This window comes from Schistocerca americana, chromosome 5, assembly GCF_021461395.2.
Source record: "Schistocerca americana isolate TAMUIC-IGC-003095 chromosome 5, iqSchAmer2.1, whole genome shotgun sequence".
Taxonomy (NCBI): Eukaryota; Metazoa; Arthropoda; class Insecta; order Orthoptera; family Acrididae; genus Schistocerca; species Schistocerca americana.
Genome location: NC_060123.1, coordinates 482238623 through 482265231, shown reverse-complemented (window position 1 = coordinate 482265231; position 26609 = coordinate 482238623). Strand labels below are relative to the sequence as shown.

At 39.6% G+C, this 26609-nt stretch overlaps 1 protein-coding gene across 2 annotated transcripts in view; it reads left to right on the top strand.

Moving 5' to 3' along the window:
- Positions 1–3507: 3507 nt before the first annotated feature.
- The window catches only part of LOC124615482 (protein Mo25), a 37540-nt gene continuing 14438 nt past the window's right edge, over positions 3508–26609 (top strand). The window contains exons 1-6 of one of the 2 annotated variants that reach the window (XM_047143411.1): positions 3508–3643; positions 4267–4433; positions 6845–7012; positions 7093–7211; positions 17044–17212; positions 17403–17567. In XM_047143411.1, the coding sequence (XP_046999367.1) occupies positions 4332–4433; positions 6845–7012; positions 7093–7211; positions 17044–17212; positions 17403–17567 (723 nt within the window). In that variant the 5' untranslated portion in view covers positions 3508–3643; positions 4267–4331. The other variant, XM_047143410.1, reaches the window with a different exon arrangement.

The window sequence follows — 26609 nt, the reverse complement described above, 5'->3', positions numbered from 1 at the left end:
ACAACAGTATTGTGCACACAGTGCACCCATCCATGGCTGGCAAAAGTGCAGGCGGTGTCAGGCTGATGACGACAATGAAGGTCCGGCAGCAAGCTGTAAAATGATAGAACATCTGTAGCAACGCTAGGGTGCATCACATCTACCACAATAAACTGCCATTCAGACTTGCGACATAGACCTAAGATTAGCAACAGTGTCATGCGAACATGTATTCAGATGGTAGAACCATTGCGGCAAAGAGACGACATTCATCACTACTGTGGTGAGGCAGACAGGAAGACGGATATGCTGATACGTCGGCTCCTGTGGCCATTAAGAACTCCATCTTCATACAAAACTTCATGACAAACAGTTGATAGCTGCCATTCAGAAAGCCAATCGCTGTCATTACCTACCTCTAGATGCGTTTCTCATCTCACACACAGGATTGAATTTTCACGTTTCAGAGTCAAACCAACTGCGGTACCAGCAAAGCTTTGTGGCCAAGATCGATAGGCTGCATTTTCTCGGTGGGTAGTGGAGTCATGGCTGGCGACTGGAATGCTTTGTTCGCAGAGCAGCGACTTGCGCTGTAGGTTCAGCGATTTGGACCTGTAATTATGTTATCGTATCATCCAGGTGTCAGCCAGTAGCTGCAACATCTGTGGATGGGTACATTTCTGCGATGCGATCTGCAGTTTGTGTGAGCACATCGAGATCGCTGGTGTGCACTGTGAATATCTTTTGCACATCTGGCACATGTCGGCCAGATGTTCTGTGGGATATTCTCGTTGACAGTGCTACTTGCTAATGTCCGTAGCTGGCACAGTTACTGTGAGGGGGTGTGGTCACCTAACTCCTCAGTATGCAGTAACATCTCTATACGCTTTACTTTGGAATGTGACAGGCAAGTGATCAGGACATTCATGAGGGTCAAATACTGGTGGGCGCTTGGTGGAAAAGCCAAAATGTCTTACACTTCCATAGCCACATCTTCGTTTAACACATTGACAATGTAACTGTATATGGTTTCATCAGCGGTGACATTAGCTAGCATGCTCGAGCTGTGCAAACCACAAGACTGGGTTTTGGTGCCAGAATGGTGGCAGGTTGACCATAAGCCTGTTAATCAGTGAGCTTGGAGGCACATCAATAGATGGTGGCGGATCCGACATTGCAAAACTATGATTCAGTACAAGGACAGTGCGTGGTATGAGCTGTTGATTTGTGCCTGACATTTGGGATGAAACTGTGATTCAGACCGCAGATGGCGCACTGTGTGGTTGGTGCGAGTGGTTCATGTTTGACGTTGGAAACTGAACCATATAAAACGTCGATGAACTCCAGGGATCACGTTGGCTACCGCCAGATATTACGTCGATTGGCATCTGGGAACATCAGGATCATGCCAAGGGTCACCAAAACTATTGAAATTTAGAATAAATCTGCTTTACTGCAACATTTAATAAAACAGCATGCAAAAGCGCAAAACAGCCTAAAATATAAAGTGAGTATCAATAAGGGAACAATTATAAAACCCAAGAATAAACAAACAGCAGCATATACAATTTGCATCCTCAGCATATCTGATATACGATGCACAATCACTACGCTGCTAAGTGACTTTGGAAATCAATCCAATCAAGCAACAAAACTCTATATGGATAATCAGAGGGTAATCTTGAATTTCATAAGAGATCAAGACACACTGATATCCAATATCATTTCATGAAAGCATGAGGAAGAAGCGAACATTATCGAATATTTTCTTAATGAAAAACAGGATGTGGATATTTTCACCAAACCCTTGAGCAAAGGTAGGTTTGTGATGTTGCATGGAACTATGAACATTATCAAAAATAGATTGTAAGACGCTCAAACAGTGGGAGTGTTGAAACTGAAGGTTTTTTTTTTTTTTTTTTTTTTTTTTTTTAGCTCCAAAAATCTCCCCACCTAACATGTTGCTGGCGTTACAGTCACCTTTATTTTAATATTCCTTGGGTATGGCCCCCTTTTTTTATTCATTGCTTGTCCATCATTTAACACACTTTTCCTTGTATTAAGACATAATAAAAGTTGTTCCTTTATATTCGTGTGTCTGAATTTGAATTCGATAATCCTTAATATGTTTAGGGTTTATTCTACTTAGTTTTCTCATAGCTGTGTTTGTTTCCAAACACTGTCTTTCACCAGAGGCACTATTTCATGAACAGCATCCTCAAAATCATCTCACTTTTTAAAATTATTCTAAGATTACAGACACAGATAGAGGAGTCATCTAGTGGAAACGAAATACCGTTAATACCATTTTGAAAAGACGATCTTAGGAAAAATATCTTTAGTGAAAGAGGATGGATACCAGGACATAGCATCTTCTAAGATCCGTGAGATTTGACAAAGATGGATGAGATGACAAGTTTCACTGAGTAAATCTTCCTGTTGACTCTGTAGTAAGTTTCAAAATCAAGATTGTTTAATATAACCAAGTGACATCACACTTTTGAAGCCTTTAAAAATGTAGGTAACAAACATTACTGTATAAGTAGGAATTATACTTAGAGCTCTATTGATTGATGTGAAAAAAAAGGATTCCCCTACTTATTATTTATTTATGCCTCCTTAGACAATTCAGCGTAACAGCATCAGACATGTCAGACGCATTACAGAAATAGTATATACATATACGAAACATACAAAGAAAGATAGGATTAGATAAGGATAGAGAAGGAAGTCGGCCATGATCGTATCACTGTAACCACTCCAAACCGGTATTCACCATAGCAGTTTGGGAAAATCATGGAAAACCCAACTCAAGATGTCCAGATAGGGTACGAACCTCGCTCCTCCCGAATATGAGTTCGGGGCATTAACATTTGGTTAGCCACCTCACCGGTACGTGATGGGAAGGGAAACGACATATGTATAGTCTACAAGGAGATAAGTTAACAAATATAATCAGTGATACAACTAGAATGTGAAACTTTGATATACCGTAATACACTTCTGAAAAAAAAAAAATGAAAACACATGGACACATTATATAACGTGCTGAAAAGTATGGAACACGAACTCCTGCCAATACAAACAACTTAATGTTCCTTCACATAGGTAGGCCTACTATTATATTAAAGTCTCTGCGTGTATTTTATATGATTCGTCATTAGTTTTTCGTTGTGATAGAATGAATTATTTTGGTGATTTCCCGTTATAATTTGTAGACGAAATGTTGTCGTAAAGAGGTCTATGAACAGCAATCGCATTTACAGCAAATTCAATGGCAAAAATATTTTCGATTTATAACATTGTTAACTGTGTAGTATAGTTAATCCGATCCAAACAAATTGAGTTTAACTCAGCATTCTTGCCGTTAAGGAGTTAAACGGGAAAGATGGAAAGGAGTTAACGTGTTATATCAGAGTTATCAGGCTGTTGTAATTACACCATTTCTCGTGAAATATACATCCCGATTAAGACACGAGTCTGCGATTCTCTTATACAGCTCGAGGCATTAATGAAACAGAAAACTGTATTACATTTGGTAAACTGCCACACCTCCGTCGCCAATGTGTGCTATTGTATCCTTACTTTCGTTGTCAGGACTTGTCATTTGGTCGTGTTATTATTGATAATATCTTTGAATCCCAGAGATGGTAAAATATATCAGGTGAGCTCGGAAATTTTCCTGCCATAAAGAAGTGTATGTTACACTTATTATGAATTAATTTGGTAATCGTGACGTAAAGCTGCAAGACGTTCTACCTACGTTTCTATGGGATAGTATTTCGTTGTGTAATAGACAATAAAGTGGGCGCTGACTATCCGAAGGTCGAAGGATTTAATGTCTCAGTTCATTTGGTAAACGATTCGTGTTTTATTGTCAGCTAGTTACTGAATTTGTAGCATGACTTATTGTACGTAAAGTGCCGCAGAAATTATATCTGACTTCGAGGAAGTTTACGTTCTGAGTTGAAATATTTGTGAAGTCTGGACAATTACGTTTTTATACAAGACAACCAGTGTTAAATGTGTGTGCAGCGAAAGAGAACAAACTCCAGGTAAAGTGCAGAGAGCGAGTAATGGTGAAACAATTTCGTGATTCAGTGCCACATTGTATTGGAAAAAAAAACCAAAAACACGCGTTTCACATGTAATGATCTGTGATGCATTTAATGTTCTGTGATACAGTTAATGTCATGGTTGTAGCCCATTCTGTCAGAGGCGTTGAGAACCCCATGTTTCTTCTGTGACTTGTAAAAGATACGACGTAATGTTCTGTTCCTCTCTCAGATTATAGGAAATCTGCTTCACATGCGGCTTAGAGTGTGATATATTGGGATACAAAACATTTTACAATGCCCTTGTTTGGTAAATCTCAGAAGAGCCCTGCAGAAGTAGTTAAGGCGTTGAAAGAAGCCGTCAATGCACTGGAACGAGGAGATAAAAAGGCTGAAAAAGTGAGTATTCGTAGAATTTGTTGTGTGTTTTAACTGTAAGTTGAGTATTGATGTAGGTTACTTTGCTCGAAGTTGTTCGTTATAGGCTATGATAAGCCAATAGTGGAAGAGGGATGAGTGTTATACAATGGAATATGTGCGTATATGTTGTTCTACATTATAGTTTACCTGATAAAGAATATTCTTTGAAATCAGACGTTCATTCATGTGGTTTATACATAGACGCCACCTTCACAGTTTTAAGTTAATTTTAATAGTCGGAAATCAGGACTTTCTACTGACAGCTTTGTCAGCTTAATCATCCTATGCTGTTAGGGCTTTATCATGCCACAGAACAAAGAAACAACATATCAAGTAGAATTTTACTATGTGGATAATATTGACTGTCTCCTGAACTTCTAGTGTACAGTTTACATGTAAATCAGAAGTGGCGCCAACCAGGATGCTTTTCGTGTTTTGCACATAGGTTGCCTTTGTGTCAATTTGGTGTAGCTAATAAAAACCAAATTTTAGCTAAGCATTTTAGGTCATTTGTTTTAGTACAGAAAAGTTTCCATTATTCAGGAGTATACATCTTCAGTAATTTTCCAACATCTGTTAGAAGTTTAACTATCATTAAAGTTCACACCAAGAGGCGCCTAAGAGTTTTGTATTTGGCCTACCCCCCCCCCCCCCCTCCTCTTTCACTGAAAATGCCATTGTTATTATCAAATAGGCCCTTAGGTCAAATCTTACTTATGTACATCTTTATTGCAGTAATATGAAGTGTAGGCCTAAAACACAAAACAAAACAGTATCACAAACGGCCAGTGTAGAAATCTTGAACCAGTACCCCTATGAGTAAACGCTGTAATGGTGACAACAGCACATATAGGCCTATTCATCCATGATCTGAAATGCAGAAACTTTGCTTAGTTTTAGAAATTCCACAAAAACATAGCACTTGAATAGTTGGCCATCAGATCATTAAACTATAGGACCTTCATTGCCATATTGTCCCACATTGTGCATATGATGACGTACTAGTGAATTTCCTCATCAGAACATATACAAAGCAAAAACAAAATCTCCAACCATTAACAACACCACAAACTAACCATTCGAAAGGCAAAAACCAATCTGTAGCCAATACTACTGACACTACAGCAACTTACTAACAAAGCTCCAAACACACAGCTCCAATACGAAGCATACAAGTAACATATCTGACAGACAGCACTTCACCAGTCCAGTCGTGCAATAACATCACCCAAAAACATATCCAGAACATTGATATTCAACATGGGAGAGTGCCAGAATGTACTACAAAGCCCCTCTTCAACGCACTCTAGTGCAGATACTCTGTCAATCTTAATGTCATAGGTCAAAGCCAACATCCAGTACTGCACTTTGTGGCTGACCAATTTTGTACAGCCCAGACTCTTTTAATTGTTCCAGAGAGTAATGACTTTCTTTCTTGGTTGCTAGTAATTGCAGCTGATAGAAACATAATAGTAAGATGCCTTCTGGCTGCTTGAGTTAGCAATATATTTCTAATGTTGCAGTTACTTTCCTTTTCCTAGGGTATGTCTAAAAGTAGTCTTTGGAAAATTCATAGGAATTTTGAAGGGTTCTGACATGTTTTCCAATAGCAGCTGTGCAATTCTTTCTATACTAACACAAGGCAAAATGCCTGTGTTTTCCATATGACCGTTCTGACACTATGCGTTTTCAGAGGTATTTTAACAAGTCCACTATCTTGTGGTACATGTATTATCTTGTCACTTTTATTTATCAGTGTTCACTGCCATTGCACTGAAGACAAGATGCAGGAGTTGGACAGATTTTGTAAGCACTGCACATATCATAAAATGTAAACTGTTTTAGGATTTTGCTGTTCACTGACAAAGATGGAAATCTGGCTCAACACCGATTAATTTTGAGTGTAAATAATCTCTTGTGTAGTTTTTGCTGATTTCTGGATAACGACTATGTACATTGAATTTACTGATGCTGTAGAGAATCAGATACACACAATGCATGTGATCTGTGTATTATGTTGTTGATAACAACTGGGTGTTGAACCTTGGGCTATCTTTCTTTGTACTTGTCCCTATCGGAAATATTAGATATGTTAAACTGTAGCATTGAGCAAGCAAAAAGTAGCATCTAATTATTAGCTCATAAGCAACACTTTCCAGGCAGTTTAGAAGACTAAAGTTTACACAGGAAATAACTTACATAGAAGTATGCAGATATTTTCCAAAATGATATGCACTGAGAACTAGTTAAATACAGTGTTTGGTAATATGACAGCCTGTATTTCTTACATATTACCATGACTTTTAATTTTTATGTAGCGATATTTATATCACTCTTGTAGTTATTGTTTTCGATTCTTATTATTAAAACTAGACACTCTTTATTGTTAGGCACAAGAAGATGTCAGCAAGAATCTGGTACTCATTAAAAATATGTTGTATGGGACATCAGATGCAGAACCACAGACTGATATAATTGTTGCACAACTAGCTCAGGAACTATATAACAGCAATTTACTACTTCTGCTGATTCAGAATTTGAATCGCATTGACTTTGAGGTAAGATCTTAACTCTGTTACTTCAATTATGTCATTCTAGCACTTGACACTGGTCATTCTAAGTTTTGTGTGTATTTTAGGGAAAGAAGGATGTCGCTCAAGTTTTCAATAACATACTACGTCGACAGATTGGAACTAGATCACCTACTGTGGAGTATATATGTACGAAGCCGGAAATACTTTTTACTCTTATGGCTGGGTAAGTGAGCACACTTTTTTTTTACTCTTTGTCACTTGATGTCTTATCATGCATTGTTATGGAGTCTACACAGAAACGAGCAAATAGTTCAACATGGGAAGCAGATGGTTACAGGTTCAGCTACAATGCTTGTGTAAAACAATGGCTTAAAAAGCACGCTTTGTACCCAATGAAATTTTAAAAGGCACTGTAAAAAAAATTGTGTTGCTGTACCTAATAAATATTGGATTTAGTCCTACATGTATTCTACATGTTATGGTGTGCTGTTGATCTGAATGATGATAAAGTTCTGACAAGCAGCATTAAAATTATAAAACACTAGGAGAAATAATTACAGTGTGAAAATTTAATATGTGACTTCAGGCATTCTCTACAGATCTGTTGCAAATACGCTTCTTGGGTTTGCCACTGAGTAATACTGTGCGAATCCCTCAATGTTTCATTGTTACAACTGTTCAACATTTCCAGGTGGCAATAGCTGCTGTTAACACTGCTGCAAGATGCAACTGTAGATGATTGCATGGTGTTGTCAAAATTTAACAGCCCAGGAGCAAGAAGAGATACACTTGGGTGGGGAAGTGTTCATGGATGAAAAAGGTACATGTGCGGCTCCCTACAGGGAGCCAGAGAGAGGCCGTCCGCTTTTGTGCAGTGGGCAATAACTGTTGCTGTGAGATGCTCCAGTGGTTAAAAATTGAATTATATCTCTGCAATGTGCTGTGTCTGGTCATGAACAGAGGTTCTTGTTTCTTTTGTTTTAATTTAATGGCAGCCAGTGCAGGAGTCAAAGCAGGGCGTAGTTAAAAACCAACTCCCTTTTAAGATTGTCTGCTGTGTGGCTGTGTGTGGTCTCCTTAAAAACATAATCCCACAATGATGATGCTGAGGATAAAACTTCAGTTTACTTGTAAATTGTGATTTCCAGTGTTCAGACAGTACTCCGTTACCATTGCATTATTAGCTTTGCTCAGGCATGTGTGATGATGGTGTTTAACATAACATTTTTGTATGATTAAATATATCTGCTTAGGGATCATAGATACTATGAAACTTCCTGGTAGGTTAAACTTTGTGCTGGGCCAAGACTCTTAACCCGGGACCTTTGCCTTTCGCGGGCAAGTGCTCTACAAACTGAGCTACCCAAGCACGACTCGCGCCTTCCTCTCCTGGAAGAAAGGATATTGCGGAGATGTTTCCAGAATGAAATTTTCACTTTGCTGCAGGGTGAAAATTTCATTCTGGAAACATCCCCTAGGCTGTGGCTAAGCCATGTCCCTGCAATATACTTTCTTCCAGGAAAGTTCTGCGCGGAATTAAAGTTGTGAGGACGGGGCGTGAGTCATGCTTGGGTAACTCAGTTGGTAGAGCACTTGCCCGCAAAAGGCAAAGGTTCACAGAGTCTCGGCCTGGCACGCAGATACTCTGCTGCAGAGTGAAAATTTCATTCCATATATACCATGTTTTCCAAACTAAAGATCTTCTTCATTAGAACACAACAAATTCCTCAGTTTTGCTGGTGGATGGAAAATGCACTTGGTGTCTTGTCTCTTGAGGATTCTTTCTTTTCTTGTAGACATTCTGCCAAAATACTGTAAGAAGGCCATTGTAGCGGGTGCCTCCACATTTGATTTACATCCCTATATTGAACTTGCTTGGACTGGAATGGATTGCTTATCTCTGGTCAGGATCACTAGGTAGACTGTGGGGTTCTGAGGCCATCTGTGCTCTGTGTACTGGAAAGTGCAACACATTAACACAGAGTGCAGAGTGATGGCAGCTTGTGGGCCACCAATGTAACTCTGTGAGAGTCAGTTTACGGGGTTTACAGTAGGCACTATGTCGCAGCGCACAGTCTACTTTTCTTCTAACCATGAAATTCAGGAATGGTAAGATACTATCTTTTTCCACTTCCATGGTGAACTGAGTATTCGGATGGGACGAGTTCAGATACTGGACAAACATAGGTAAGGGCTGTATTCTGTGAGGTCACAACACAAATGGATCACCTATATACTGCCAGAAGCAGACGGTGCCACAATAAAGGTACAACACTAAAACTAGCCACAGGATCTGACTGGTGCAGTTTGCCTCTTCATGCATCCTGTGAAGACCTCTGAATAGCAGATATGATTGTCGCATTTGCCTGTGATTAGAGGTTCCAATAGGGAAGTAAGATTTTTAGCCAAGAAATAAGTAAGCAGTGGCCTTCTTGCCATATTTTGGCAGCATGTGTTTGAGTAGAAAGAATCCTCATGAAGCGTTTTTGTCATCCACCACCAAATTCAGGAATTTGTTATGTTTTATCAGAGATGATCTTGGCTTTATAAAATGTGATGTATGTAAGATATTATGCCAATATGAGAACTCTTAAATAGGGCAAACATGTCGAACTGTGCAAGAACACTCTGTGGAGTACCATTGTGGTACATGCATGGGCCAACAAGATAAATTGGCAGACATACAGCTTCACATGTTTTACAAGAAGACGGATGATTTATCCTCAGCCTCAGTGTTTTTAAGTGGACCATACATATCCATACAGCAGGCAGTCTCGTCAGCAGGAATGCTAGTTTTCAACTGAGCCCTGTCTGGAATCCAGCATTGGTGGCCATTACATTAAAACAGGACAACAACTACCTCTGATTCATGATCAGATGCAGTGCACTGCAGAGATTTAATTCACTTTTTAATGGCAGGAGCGTCCAGCAGCACAGTCACTGCCCAATGCGCGCGCACACACACGCAAAAGGCCTCTCTTCAGCTCCCGGTAGGGGGCAAAATGTGTGTGTGTGTGTGTGTGTGTGTGTGTGTGTGTGTGTGTGTGTGTGTGTGTGTGTGTGTCTCCACCCATGCATATTTGTTGCTCATGGCCTGATAAATTTAAATGGGTGCTACATTGAGCTTGAGTGCTTGGAAGAGGAGGCTTTGAAGGTCATGTTGCATCAACCAGCTCTGTTACATTCATCAATATGTGAGCATCAAGAGACTGAAGTAGGTGGTGTTGTTGTGTGTCTCGCCAGTTGCAAGGTACATTCTGTCATTTGCTTCCTGCAATCAGGAGTAGTTAATGCTGCCAAGATTCATCATAAATTGTCATGTATGGGGATGAGGAAAGGAGTGAAGGTATTATGGGGGTTATGAGTGATGACATTGGGTGGGAGTTCCAGAAGAATTCAATGCTAGTTGTTGAGATGTGTATATTGGAAGTGGTAGAGGAAGATATTCAGAACAATAACTGTATTTTCTGTCAGTTCTTTGGATGTCGCTGATGAACTGTTGCAGCATATTGGTGAAATTATGCATGTGAGATGTCAGTTAAGTTATCGAACTTTCCAAAGGTGTGCCTCAGATTTCAGTGATAGTAGTTTTTAACATTGTCAGAGAGATTTGGTTGCTCTTGGTTTTTATGCATGGTGGGTACCAAAATGTGTAATATGCTCACAAAACTGAAAGAATGGGTTCATTCTTGACAGTCCTTCAGCACTAAGTAGAGAGCAAGGAATTTCTGAACATGATTACAACTGGAGACAAGATGAGTACAGTATGTGAATTTTGAAACTAAGGATAAGTCCAAACAGGAGGAGCAAACTCATTCTCCCAAATAAGTGCAAAAAATTAAAGGAGATGCTGTTAAGAGTTCTGAATGCATTTTACGAGAGTAATGCTGGAGAATACTGTGACAGCACAGTTTCATTGTGCAACTTGTATGAAAATCCAAAATAAATCGAAAAGAAAGACAAGAGATGATTATCAAAGCAATCATTCTCCTTCATGACAATGTGTGACCCCTTACTACGAATTGAACAAAGGAAAATCTCAAACTTTTTGGCTAGCAAATTTTTCAAAATTCTCCTTATAGTCCCGACATGGCATCAGATGACTTTAATCATCTTGAAAATGAAGGGTGGGCAGGCAGGCAATGACCTCAAGGATGCTGTCAACAATTGACAGAAGCACTATGTAGCATCATTTTTTTATGAAGGGATAAAGAAGCTGGTGACCCAGTATGACAGATGTGACTTTGGGTGGTGACTGTGGAGATGTAATGTCAAAAAGTAAGTACAGATTATATGTAGAAGAAGAAAGTCTTTTTTATAGTCAAGCAGAGGTCAATTTACGAATAGCCCTAATATTCTCTCTCAACACTTAGGCATCAAGATTGCATTATCATTCAGACAACATGCTTGTTGCTAGTGTAGTTGTAGTTTTGAAATGTGTGTTCAGCCAAACCATAGGCAGTGCAGTGTATTTACATGTTAGGGCAATTTTTGGTATATGCCTTGAAGTGTGTATGTGAGATTATTGAACTGTTATAGTGCAAAATTTGTTGTTTTTTACAGGAATAACAAATTATCTTATTATAACTCCAACACTTTGGGTGATAAAATCAGTTTCCTTGCTTTGCTGACATTGAGGATATGTACAGTGTAGATGTGGAAAGCAATTTGCCATGTTAAGTTTATGGACAGTTTATTATCATAGACTAGAAATAAGTGTCATCATGCATGCTGTTTTAATACTGCTGTAATTCTAAAATTAACAGAAATTGTGTGTGTATACAGATGACTTTTACTTTAATTAAAATTCAAACAGTTGTGAGCTTTAAAAATTGGAATCTAATATTCATATTTTAAGTACTGTTGTGCAGTCTATACTTTGCTGTTACCTGTGTTTTGTTTTGCATTACTCTGCATGACCAAAGTAATCATTTGTAAAAGCTGCACATGCTCATATAAATTTTGTGTTGCTAACTTTTGGAAAACTTGTCAGAACTGCAAACGAAACATATTAATTGCAGAGTAAATGTATTGCAGCATAGTGTCTTGATAGTATAAAGTCACTAGAAGTTGTTATGTGGACCACACAGAAAACATGTTCTTGTATGTTGTGACAGCTATATAGGTAGACAACTTACCATTGAATAGATTCAGGTAGCCATCTGCTGAAACAGATGAACAGTTGGTTTGTTAATCAGAACACCCTTCCCCCCCCCCCCCCCCTTTTGCACTCTCTCCTAGCAAAGAAAGGCATTGAGGAAAAAACTTTAAAGAATCTGGATAGGGTGCTAGGGTAATTAATAATCCATGAAACATCAGTGACACATATCATTCAAGAACTTAAGAAGTTGAGGGTGGTTGTGGAGGGTGAAGAAATTAGACATCTCTTACTGTACTGACATTCATCTGGTGATAGCTCAGCATGAACCATACAAATCTATTTTCAGAAAACCATTGTATACTATGAGGAGTAGAGTATTTCAGGTGTCTGTTGTGTAACTATTGAAAAGAGGGAGCATAATGTAATTCTCCTCCACGAAATAATTTCAGAAGATTGCACATGTGTATGGGTACATTGTGCTAGCTGGCTACTTTGTGCAAGCATTTTTATTGACTGAATTGAGTGGCTGTGTCAAGTGTGGAAAAGGTTGGGAGTTGGAAGGAGGGGTGGGAAGTGTAGCTGACTGCAGGGGGAAGAAGCAGCAGGTGCAAAAGATAAGAATGTGATACTGGTGAGCTTGTTCTGGCCACAGGCGAGGGAAGTGGTGTGCAACACACAGTGGCATGTAGGAGTGAATTGGGAGCTAGAACAAGCAAGAGGGAGGCAGCTGAGAGGGGATGAGAGTGCAAAATGAAAGAAGTTAGGGTGGTGGGACAATCTAGAGGAGATGGAACCCAGGAGGGTTATGGGTCTGAAGTATCTACATCCTTACTCTGCAAGCCACCTGGCGGAGGGTACCTTGAGTACCTCTATCGGTTCTCCCTTCTATTCCAGTCTCATACTGTTCGTGGAAAGAAGGATTGTCGGTATGCTTCTGTGTGGGCTCTAATCTCTCTGATTTTATCCTCATGGTCTCCTCGCGAGATATACGTAGAAGGGAGCAATATACTGCTTGACTCTTCGGTGAAGGTATGTTCTCGAAACTTCAACAAAAGCCCGTACCGAGCTACTGAGCGTCCCTCCTGCAGAGTCTTCCACTGGAGTTTATCTATCATCTCCATAACGCTTTCGCGATTACTAAATGATCCTGTAACGAAGTGCGCTGCTCTCCATTGGATCTTCTCTCTCTCTTCTATCAACACTATCTGGTACGGATCCCACACTGCTGAGCAGTATTCAAGCAGTGGGCGAACAAGCGTACTGTAACCTACTTCCTTTGTTTTCGGATTGCATTTCCTTGGGATTCTTCCAATGAATCTCAGTGTGGCATCTACTTTACCGACAATCAACTTTATATGATCATTCGATTTTAAATCACTCCTAATGCGTACTCCCAGATAATTTATGGAATTAACTGCTTCCAGTTGCTGACCTGCTATTTTGTAGCTAAATGATAAGGGATCTATCTTTCTATGTATTCGCAGCACATTACACTAGTCTACATTGAGATTCAATTGCCATTCCCTGCACCATGCGTCAATTCGCTTCAGATCCTCCTGCATTTCAGTACAGTTTTCCATCGTTACAACCTCTCGATATATCACAGCATCATCCGCAAAAAGCCTCAGTGAACTTCCGATGTCATCCACGAGGTCATTTATGTATATTGTGAATAGCAACGGTCCTATGACACTCCCCTGTGGCACACCTGAAATCACTCTTACTTCAGAAGACTTCTCTCCATTGAGAATGACATGCTGCGCTCTGTTATCTAGGAACTCTTCAATCCAATCACACAATTGGTCTGATAGTCCATATGCTTTTACTTTGTTCATTAAATGACTGTGGGGAACTGTATCGAACGCCTTGCGGAAGTAAAGAAACACGGCATCTACCTGGGAACCCGTGTCTGTGGCCCTCTGAGTCTTATGGATGAATAGCACGAGCTAGGTTTCACATGACCGTCTTTTTCGAAACCCATGCTGATTCCTACAGAGTAGATTTCTAGTCTCCAGTAAAGTCATTATACTCGAACATAATACGTGTTCCAAAATTCTACAACTGATCGACGTTAGAGATATAGGTCTATTGTTCTGCACATCTGCTCAACGTCCCTTCTTGAAAACGGGGATGACCTGTGCCCTTTTCCAATTCTTTGGAACGCTACGCTCTTCTAGTATGTGTAGCAAGAAAATTGCCCTCTTTGTAATTCAGAAAAGCTGGTGATATGGGGAAGAATTCAGATGACATGGATTGTGATGCAGCCATTGAAATAGAGTATGTTGTGCTCAGCAGCATATTGTACCACAAGGTGGACAAATTTGCTCTTGGGTGTTGTTTGGCAGTGGTCATTAATGCATATGAACAACTTTGCTCTTGAATATAGTTTGACAGTGACCATTCATTCAGGTGGACTGGTGATTGGTGATCCTGCCCATATAAAATGGCATGCAGAAATTCAAGGGTGTTGATGTATGATATGACTGTTCTAACAGGTGACCCTCCATTTGGTAAGTTAAGCCCATGAGCGGACTGGACTAGGATGTCCAGGGTGCATGTTTTGGACATATCTTGCACCTGAGGCTTTCAAGAGTCAACAGGATGAAAGTAAACAATAAAGCAGTATCAATAGATATGTACTTGAGAATCTGAATTTGGATGTGGTAGTCTCAAATGAAGACAATAAGGGCTGGAATAGTACACTATGTAACCTACCCACTGAACATGCTTTGTGTAATATCAGCCTCTGACCACACGAATGAAGAATCAGCCTATGCATCTGAGAATACATAATTGCAGACAAATCAGTGGCGCACACACATTTTCTGTCATAATAAATCTGTGGAGAGGAAAAGACACAACATGCAGTGATGCTGTGTTCAAACCAAAGTGTGGCCACACCATCAGAGATTTCACAGCAGTGATTTTTTGTGAAGTGGCAACATCAAGGAAACACAAAATAGCTTAGTTGTAGAAGTAAGCAGGTAATTGTCCAAAACTTAACAAAAAAAAAAGCTGTTCTGCCTAATTTTAACTAAGGTGAAAAGCAAGTTTGGCAACTCGACTTTTCATCAAGTGTGTGTGGTCAGCATATTTGGTTTCCAACAGTGTCCCCACGGATTTTAAGTAAAGAGCAATTGTGCACGTACTGCAAGAGCTTTCGAAAAATCTATATTTGCCACCAGTTTAGATCGGTGGTCATCCTTCCTAAGAAAACGTGAAATTAGTTGAGCAGCTCTGTCATCACTACTGTGGTGTGAAGTTCATCAGTATGCCTTGTGCACTCCACTTAGCAGCAGGGAACATAGGAATGGACAATGTACTAAAGTTATTCATTTGCATAAGTGCAATTTTCTCGTCACAGCAGTGATACAGAATGATTTTTATGGCTCAATTGTATTCTTGATGTCACAGTAGGAGTGATGACATGTAGGCTTCTATACCTTTTTTACAAGTTGGTGAAATTAGTAGTAAATAGTTTTAACACCTCTTTCCTTACCTAGAAATGATTTGCCGTAAGTTGTAGGTACCGGTATATTGGCCATGTTTCCCCTTTTTGGGGCACCACAAGAGCGGTATACCTGATCAGCCAAAGTCTGAGAGACCTGGTCGTCTTGTCAAATAAGTCTTTGGCTCTTTGCTTCATGGAAGACACCTTTATTTTTACCTTTGAAACCGTCCGGTTATTGCAGCTGGTCTAGTGTCTGCACTGCATGAGCTGAACATAGGGTATAACTGGCTGTTCGAATGTGGCAAAGCAATTCATCCCAAAATGAAAAACTGATTTCACAATAAATGGTTACAAATTCACCATCTGTGCATCAAGTGAGAAGCCTTCTTTGAGGATTAAGCACTGTAGTAGTAGTAGTAAAAAAGGAAGCTTAGTATGCTATTAGTTTCATGAATAATATTATGTTTGTTAGTGGTGAAAACTGAAAAGCTCATTGTTGGTGGAAAAGGGGACAGAGAACAGCCCAAGAATTGAGAAGAGTTTTCCTGATCAAGGGGGAAAAATTGAAAAAAGTACACCAGGAATCAGCCTCTTCTCTACAGAAATTACACAGTAGCAGACCTACAGTACCTTCGTTGGGAGGAAAATATGAATAACACATCCATCTAACTCATATCCCCTGTGAAAATAGTCCATCCCTTTCAGTTCGTATCTTGCAGGCATGGAAAAACTGAGCCGTGTTAGCACACCTGGTGTGACGTGGTTTATTTTACAGTTTGCAGTCAAGCCATTGAAACAGGTCTTACCATTTGTGATGCAATGAACAACTTTTGTAGTGGGAAACAGTTAAAAGTATGTGAAACCTTTAAGCAAGAAATGAAGAGTTCCATAGGGTCTGAACAGGATCTCACTGAGTGTGGCTGGTGTTTGATAAATTGTTTGTTATGTTTAGTTCTTGGCATGAGTCCAGAAAATTGTATCTTTACCAGAGAAGTTTGTTGATGAAGCCCATGTTCATATATGAGAGGAGCTGTAATCCTTTGTGATGTGAATGAAGTTGATAGGTCTGAAACAGCAAGATGGTTTTAAAAATCTTATTTTAAGTAAGATGTCTGGGTCAATTTCAAACATTGAAGGCAATTACAACACAGTTGGGGCTTGCAAGGAAGTTAATGTTTTGATGAATGTAGTTTGACTGCAAACTAAAATTATTGCTGTTTGTGGAATTACTAAGAGATGGAATGTGGAGTTGACATAACATTCTGAAAGTACTAGTATATTACATAAAGGATGTAATACGGTAGTAATGTATATTCTTTGTTGTGATTAATAAGGTATGTGCACAAAAGAGTTCGCAGAAATTGCCAGAGTGGTGATATTTAATGAAATTTGTTAATAAATTTAAAGCTGTTTACAGCTCTGCAGCAAAGACTTTCCAAATAGCATAAAGGAAAAATTTGTAGCTATAAGCAATTTCAGTAATGTCACTTAATTTCATTTCAGGTATGAGCATCAAGAAATTGCACTTAATTGTGGAACAATGTTAAGGGAATGTGCACGATATGAAGCACTAGCAAAAATAATGCTTTATTCAGATGAATTTTTTAACTTCTTTCGATATGTTGAAGTTTCAACATTTGATATAGCTTCAGATGCCTTTTCGACATTCAAAGTAAGTAAACATGTGAAAGTAAAATAATATGAGCGACTGTGTCTGATACAATGTTATGTTGTTTTGGGTTAAATGAGAATATTTTGCCATTCTCCTGGAATTTTATCAGGTATAATTGTGAGTTGCGTGAAAGTTTAGACACAAAGTACGAAAAAATTTTGTATTAATGCTATATAATGCTTGCCTTTAGGAACTCCTTACACGCCACAAGTTGCTTTGTGCAGAGTTCTTGGAGTTGAATTATGATAAAGTCTTTTCCCACTATCAGAGACTTCTGAACTCTGAAAACTATGTAACACGTCGACAGAGTTTGAAATTGCTTGGTGAACTTCTGCTGGACAGACATAATTTCACAGTAAGTATCATCCTTTGTACATGATGAATATTGTATTAATGTAAGAAAAGAACTTGTACTATTTGTGTAATAGTATACAAATTATAAATAAGACAATTCATTTCAGAAAATTGTAAAAATCTGATAGGTTGATCAGTACTTCCCTTTTCATACAAAATTCTGTCATATTTCATAGTAAGTGAAGCACTTATCCTCTCTGATACACTTACCTTTCTCTCTCTTTCATTTCCGCTTTGTAACAGATGGATCCCTTTTAGTCCAATTTCTTATTAATCTGCACCCAACCCCCCCCCCCCCCCCCCCCCCCAAAATAAATAAGTAAAAACTTTCCTTTTTCTCTAACAATGGAACAGGGACATATTCTGATGTGGACAGCTAAAACGGAATGAAAATGATTTTAACTTACAGAGCAGTATCTGTTGCATAATTCATCAAGGTTATTTATCTGTAAAATGCTACATATGTGCACAAACGATGCTTGAACACTAATGACGTAAAGGCTACAGAAGCACAGTTTGTTGAAGAAACAGTGCCATGGTAATTGTGGCTAAGAAAGTCATATTAGTCATATATACAGGATGTTTCAAGCAAATTTGTGCAGTTTCACATGTCTGTACCCTTTATGTGAATCAAAATAGTAAAAATAGTGATGTACACATAAAACTACATTTTTATTTCCAAATGAACCATCTGATTTTACAAGGGTTTATCCATGCACATATAATCTTGGGATGCTTTTTACAATTATGCTTTGAACCAAAGTCTTCTTTACTTTTCACAAGTGTTTACTTAGTACTCCATTGGATGTGTGACGACATCCAGACAAAAGCCTGGATGCATCTCCAAAGTAACACTGTGTTGTACTTCTTCACAACACGGCATTGCAATTTTGTATGTATCAGTTGATACGGGGCCTGCGACTTGCAAATAAAATTTCTTCTTTGTATGGGAATAACATGAATGGTATGTAAGAGTGCAGGTACAGGGTGATTCAAAAAGAATACAACTTTAGGAATTTAAAACTCTGCAACGACAAAAGGCAGAGCTAAGCACTATCTGTCGGCGAATTAAGGGAGCTATAAAGTTTCATTTAGTTGTACATTTGTTCGCCATTTCAGCCAATAAAGTTTTTGGTCCCTTTTTCTTCGAAGGTGCTACTGTAACTGGACTACAGTATCTGGAGATGTTAGAGAATTGGCTGTTCCCTCAGCTCGAACAAGAAGCACAACAATTCATATTTCAGCAGGATGGAGCGCCACCACATTGGCACTTACCTGTTCGTAACTACCTGAATGTCAACTACCCGAGGCGATGGATCGGCCGCCAGGCAGCCCGTGACAGAGCACGTCATCACTGGCCTCCAAGAAGCCCTGATCTTACCCCCTGCGATTTTTTCTTATGGGGGTATGTTAAGGATATGGTGTTTCGGCCACCTCTCCCAGCCACCATTGATGATTTGAAACGAGGAATAACAGCAGCTATCCAAACTGTTACGCCTGATATGCTACAGAGAGTGTGGAACGAGTTGGAGTATCGGGTTGATATTGCTCGTGTGTCTGGAGGGGGCCATATTGAACATCTCTGAACTTGTTTTTGAGTGAAAAAAAAAACCTTTTTAAATACTCTTTGTAATGATGTATAACAGAAGGTTATATTATGTTTCTTTCATTAAATACACATTTTTAAAGTTGTGGTATTCTTTTTGAATCACCCTATATGACACATAGGAAGTTTCTGTCTGGCTGTGAGTCGTGCTCAGATAACCGAAGCGGTTAAGGCGACTGCTAACATAAAGCAGAAAATCTGGGTTTGACATCTGATCCAGCAAAATTTTCATTGCTTTCATTCTATTGTACAGCTGGAGGTGGCTCATATTCACAACTGTGATTCCATTTCCATAGCCAAACTCATCAATAACTTTTGTGAGCGTGTCTGGGTTACTGTGTTTGCAGCTGTTACTGTGTGTCATGACAAGTAGCCAGGGTTGTTGGAAGGGGTCGCACTTACCTGCAGTCTTTCACAAATTATCACAAAAAAAAAAATCTTATAACACGAGGTAAGGGGACGTTGACAGCCAATGATGCAATGACATCTATATCACCTTACTGCCTATCCACCATTGAGGCAGCTTATTGTTGAGAAATACTCTTACATGGAAATGCCAACACAGTGGTGCTCTGTCCTATAAAAAACATGAAATATTATGGCATTTTCTCAAATTTTGGAAAAATCCAGATCTTTCACAGGTCCAGGTACACAATACAAAAACAAATAAGCAGTAAATCTTCTCTTGGAAAACAATACAAAGCACGTGAAGCTTTCAAGAATGTCTTTTGTACTTGTGGCTGCTTTGTTGCCCATATTCATATGTTGTGATGGTAAAATTTCCACTTAAGTAGACTGTAGTGCTGTTACTGAGCACTAGACATGAGTTGAAATTATCTTCCATCTCCATGGCCAAAATGAATTCACTGAGAACTATGTACCCTTGTTTTTCAACATCATTTGTTAACCATGTAATACCAAAATACTGCATGCTTGCTTGCTACCAGTGTTCTTACTGATACGAATAACCACACATTCTCCCTCGTTACACCTACCATAGCACCATGGTGGTAAAACAGCAAGTCCTTTCAGCTCAGTTCCACTACTAACTGCAATTCTGGTGGTAATTCTGTTTCACCTTCTTCAACCTTTCCAGATACTGTTCAGGCGACAGCAAGACCAGACTTCACTGCCCATGTAGCGTTTGATGGACAGCTTCTTGCAAATTTGTCAGCTCCACTCCTGCATCCCAGATACTATCCCCTAGTGATTACAATAGCCCTTGTATTTGTATTGCTTCCAAATCTCAGTTTAAAGTGCTAGCCATGGCTCTGGTGTAAACCACAGCGTCCTTAATAAGCCTTCAAAGCATGTGTGTGTCGTTTAATATGCCACTCTCAAATTTTGCATTCTGTGTGGAATACCACTCCATAGTTATTTCATTTGCCCCTTGCAGCCTCTGCCGTCTCATTTAATTTGCTCACATCCCTTGCATCAGCTTTCCCAAAGGTGGTTTTCAGTACTCTACTTCCAGTGCCTATCCATCAACTTTCCATTCTTGTGGACTCCTGCAGTACCACTCCAATCACCTCCTGCATGTTCTCCTTTAGTTGCTCATATTACCCAAGCAATTTCCTGTGCTCATTTTTAAAACCTCCCTCAGTGTCCTCCTCCTAACTGCTAACTCTTGTAGCCCAGAAAACACCACCTACAGTCTCCTAATTTCTTTCTGCAACTCCTACACATTAAACATTAACCCTTATGACCATTTGTTACTGGATAACACCATGTCTGGTTGCCTGGAAAAGAGAAATCCTTATCCAGGTGGTGGTCTTGCAGCACCCCCTCTGCCCTCGCATTGCTAAAACTAGCCTCTTTCTTCGCCCTCACTAATACCTCCTGTGGAATTGACTCTGGTGCACCATTAATGGTTATAAATACCCTACATACACAGTTGTTGACCTCTTTGGCTGCTGGAGCTTAGTGTTTATTGGTGGTGGTTACAGTTACTTGGCATGGGCTTTGGTACCATGATACAAAGTTCTTTGTTTTTTCCCTTTGGAGTATATTGGCTCAACATAACTCACTGGCTACCTTATTATGAGATTATGTTCCCACTCACTTCACTGCCTTTTCCTGCTTATCCATTTCCTTAGTATTTGCTAACTGGACCTTTCTCCACACTTCCCTTACCACCCTTGCAAATTCTTGGTCTGACTCTCCTTTCCTGCCTCCATCCTGGCTAATCATATTGAATGTCAACAGCACCTTTTTCTATACACCATCTCAAATGGTGACAACCCTATGTTAGTGTTTACTTCGTTAGAAAGGATAGATATGTGTCCAAATCAGAATGCTGTGTATTCATTTACAATGAAGCGTCTGTCCAATTGTCCGATGAACTCGTTCTGTCCTTCTGTTAGTCTGTGGATGAAGTGCATTAGCCCTAAACTTTTTTCCTTTTAATAACTAACACAACTCTTTCATTGGGTCTGACACGAAGTTCGTGTCTTGGTCTTTATTTATTGTCCCAGGTACCCCAAACTTCAATATTTCCCTACGAACCGATGTTGGCATGGTTGTGACTGCCTGTTGGCCCAGCATCAGCACCATGTCGATGTAACAAGAAAAATGGCCTATTATGGTCAGCACAAAACAATATCTACCGGCGTTCAGCTGAATGAGTTTGGCACATCCATGCCAATGAAACTAAACCATTCTGTTTCTCCTGGAAGTCTGTGTTATGGTAGCTGCTTCAGATTCACAACTGCATGTTGTGCACAATCCACATAATTCCCATTCCCCGCGGCCCAGCAATAGGTGGTCATGTGTTTAATATAATACTACTTGCTTCAACATAACTGGCACCACCAACTGTGGTCCTAATATAATTTCATTACGTAATCCATCATGCATGCTAAACTGCTGTCTTGCCATATTGTCTACACTCTTCATTAGCACTCTGAGCAGTCACCCATTCTCCAAGGTCCTGACCTTGGAGAATGGGTTATTATCCTTCTCCAGCAGCCTTGCAATATCCACAAATCTTTTTATGAACTTACCCAAAAAAGATTGTAACTCCTTGTTTGTTCCTGGCACCAAAATCTTGCACTAACGTAAGTTCAGTTCTTCAACCATCCATAATAATCACACGCCCTAAGTCATTCTTCTAGCACAAAGTGACATTTCTCAGTACTTAGTTGCAAATGAGATGCTGTTAACCTGTTGAACACTTCCCTCAGTTGTTGCCTTAGCTCCTGCATATTACTTGAAAAACAGTTGTTTCATCAAGATGTACCAAACGATGACATGGCTTTAATCCTTGCAGCACTCCATCCAGTAATCATTGGAATGTTGCCAGTGCATTCTTTTAATACAAAAGGCATATTTCTATATTGGTAGTGTTCTGTGGGGAAACACTATTTTCGATATATCCTCCAGAGCAAGTTCTGACTGATGGTATCCCCTCTTTAAGTCCATTGTTAGGAAGTATTGGCTTCGCACTAAGTTATTTATGGTCTTTGTGATGTTTGGAATTGTGTAGGCATCTGTCATAGTCTTAATATTCAAATGGCATGAATCGTAAAAAGGGGGGGGGGGGGGGGCTCTTGGGTACAATCACAATTCCTGCGGCCCAGGGGCTACTACTCTCTTCTATTATCCCATCAGCCAAGTGGTTATTTATAAATTCCTCCAGAACTGGCTGTAGTGACTGTGGTATTCTGTACAGTCTTCAGTACACCAGTGCTTTGTTCCCCCTTTGGAATCCTACGTTGTGTTACTAACATAGCAGGCAATGACCCTTGCAGGAAAAACATATCGTACAACTGAACCATAGGTCCTCCATCTGTGTCATTGCTGTCACATTTAAATGCTTAAATTTCTCACAAAATTCAGTCCTAACAATATTGTATCCTATCTTATAGCGTAACCCTCTGAGTTGTGATCTTCCTCGTCTGGAATATCCAATGTAGCCACCAATGTTCCCTTCAACAACTTTTCCTCGTAGACACCATAATTATCCACATTGATGGCTTCTACCTTGCTTCTGTTCCTCTCTTGCATGTGTACAGTAGTACTTCCCACCAAACAACACGCTGCCTTCAATAACTTACTGCCCTCCAGCAGTTCCACTACACACATCACTAGGTAAGTCTAGCTCCACTTTCACCCATAACAACTTTCTCATGCCACTTGATACACAATCATTTGAATTAAGACTTAATGTTCTTCTTCATGGTCTAACTAGTTTGTCCTGTATGCTAGATGCTCTTTGCAACTGACTTACATTAACAACTTCCCCTTGCCGGAATGTCTTCCCACTAAGCTCCAGTATACATTGTAGGATCATGCTGTAGCCATTGCTGACATGAGGCACCACTTCTGCACAATGCTTAAATTTGGTTCATCACTACTGAACCTAGTGGTCGTATATCACTATCCCCCTACCTCACACAAACTGTAATGTGACGGGTTTTGTCCCACCTACTAACTTCCTGTTGATGCCACCGACATATATGTTCCTGTATCTAACAAAACTTTATTCCCTACCACCTGTTACACTCGCTATGGCATGTTCCACCTGTGCTCTTGTTTTTACTGTATTTATCTTTACTGGGAATTCATTCTGGCAGCTCTGGGGCTCCCTCTCGAGCTTAAAGGGTACGTCTTTCCATTCGGACCACCTCTCCCGATACCCCTGTATCTCTGCCACTGATTTGTACTGCCCATATTTTAATTTCATCAGATTAAACCATCTGCAGTCCACACCATCCCTGTTAACTCTCTGTGGCTGCTAGCACTGCCTCTGTATATGTGCTGCGTGACAACCATTAAAACATTTTATATTCACTGCAAACATGTTTCATTGATCCCTTATACCTGTGAGCACATCAATCTCCTCATACTTAAGTGCCAGTCTAACTGCTGCATGGAGATCCTTCGGTGCCCCAGTAGGCACCTTGCCAGTCATCTGTGGTGACAGACTTCTCAGAAAAGCATCAAACTCATGTTGCTTGGCTTTCTGTTACAATATTATGTTCACCTGCTCACTCTGTGTTAACTCACACATATGTACAGTACATTCAGTTTCCTGATCCAAGCTGTGAAAATCTCGACCACTTCATTATGCCTCTTGGAACTACTCAACTGCTCACAGAAAAACAGTCCACTTTGCTGTTTCCTGTATGTTTGTTCTGATCCTTGCTCAAGTTGGTCAAAAGTAACTTCATAGCATAGTGCCTCTGTGCACTGCACAAATGGCTTTTCTTCACCTGATAAGTGTAACTTTGGTATCTGTAATAACTGTTCCTACATAGATGCTAACACATTCCCAGAAGACCTGCCAGAAAAGGGAGAAATGAGGTTAACAACAGCCAGATCAACTCCTAGAGCCTTTGACCTTAACACCTCTATTTACAAATTTTTCTCTATTAGTTTATTATTTGAAATCACTTTATCCACCCATAATTAAGCTACCTGATTCACTGACGACTATGTAGCCTCCTGACTGATGCCACCGTGTGTCGCTGAATTCGCCACTGCCTCCCCTTTGCCGACTCAGAATCTATACCTTAAAACAATAACACAGGCCAACGATGGAAAAACTTTTTTGCTGAAAATATGTTATTCTTGTGTTTTTTAGGGTGGAAAATCCAAATACGATACTTTCTTCACATTTTGCAGTTAAATTTATTAGATTAAGTGATTTTTTAAAAGAATTTAACAGTTTTTATGTAGCTGAAATAATTTAAAAAGGAGGTGTAATGAATGTAGATGACATTGATAGCACTGCTGAAAAACATTTGCTGGCATAAAAAGTCAATTCTATTTTTGTGTTAACAGATGGTGTTTTGTTTACTGTCAACCTAACCTCACTTTCTGTCTCCTGTACATGTGCTCAGTACAATGTCTAATCGTGGTTGTAAATGAATTTGTGGTTAAAAAACACCAAAGAAACATTACAGACTTTGTGAAAAAGGTTTATCTATCGTACTTCGGTTCTAAACTTGGCAATCAAGATAAATCAAGGTATTTTATGTGTGTGTTGAAGATATGAGAAAATGGTCCAAAAAGGAGAAAAAAGCGTTTAGATTTGCTTTTCCTATGACACGGAGGGAGCCAAGAAATCATTCCAGTGATTGCTACTTTTGCAGTGCCGATATTACTGGTCATAATTTGAAAAACAAGAAGGTAATAAGCTACCCTAACTTTCTGTCTGCCACCTGGCTAGTAGGGCATGGTGTAAATTTGCTGGTTCCTGAACCACCAGATGATTTAAATTCTATTCCAACCGAAGTATTTTCTGATGTAAAACCTGTTTTAGATGAAGCAGATGATGGTGATGAATTCCATTGTAATACAGGAAGTCTACAGCCCAAATTGTTTACTCAGACCGAGCTTAATGATTTGGTTAGGGATCGGGGCTCAACGAAAGAAAAAGCTTTATTGCTTGACTCTAGATTAAAAGAAAAGAACTTACTGGCAGTTGGAACCAGCATATACATGTATAGAAAGAGAGAGCAGCAATTTTCCAAGTTTTTTCAACAAGGTGATTTAGTGTACTGCTCAGACATTCCCGGTCTGATGAATGAGTTCGGTATTGAATGTTAGTGAGGAGCAGGGAGAGTGTTTTCACCAGGATATTAAAGTGAAGGAAAAACGCTACCAAGGCCGCTGGAACACCAACATGATGGGGGACTACTGTTGGTTACTTCACTGAGAAATTCAGCAGGCGACTCATTGTAGAAAAAGCTACACAAGAAGCTTCAAAGAAAAAGAGAAAGAAAATACAAACCAATTGCAGCTGACAAGTGAAACTTCTGTTAACACATATCATTGTTTTAAGAACCTTACTGTAAATACCAATCATACTTATGTTGTAACAAAGCGTTTAATTAATTCCCCATTTACCGTATAGCATAGGATTTTTATACTATACAATAAAAAGCATATTGCTCGAAAACTATGGGTGATACAAAAAAACTAAGGCTAGATTTTGATTGAGCTCATAAAAATCTATAAAGATCAGCTATGAAAGTAAAAAAAGGTTAAAAGAATATTTCATTGGCCTGTGTAATTTACCAATTATCCATGGAACAGGTAGCCCAGGAGTGTTTTACCAACCTACACCTTCTGTCTAATCATGAGCCTTCCACGTGTAACCGGTGACGGGATAACCCATAATTCCCTGCCCCGGATAGACAAATAGGGCACGTATGTACCCCCTGGTAAAGGCTAGGCCCAGAGAGGGGTAATTACCCAAGCTAGTACCTTCTGAATGTGCTGATTGGTCCCTCTGTGTGTTTCTTGGGAGGTGTAATGTGAGGTGTGGACAATCGCCTAAGGCAGGAGTGGCATAAGAGAGGCCCCCCACTAGGAAGGAGCGCGCCATCGGAAACTCTTGTAATCGTGGGGGATACTTTCGCAATGGTTTCTTCTATTTCTACAACTTCTGCCCACAAGAGAAAGCTAGGGGAATCTCCGTCTCGGCCACCG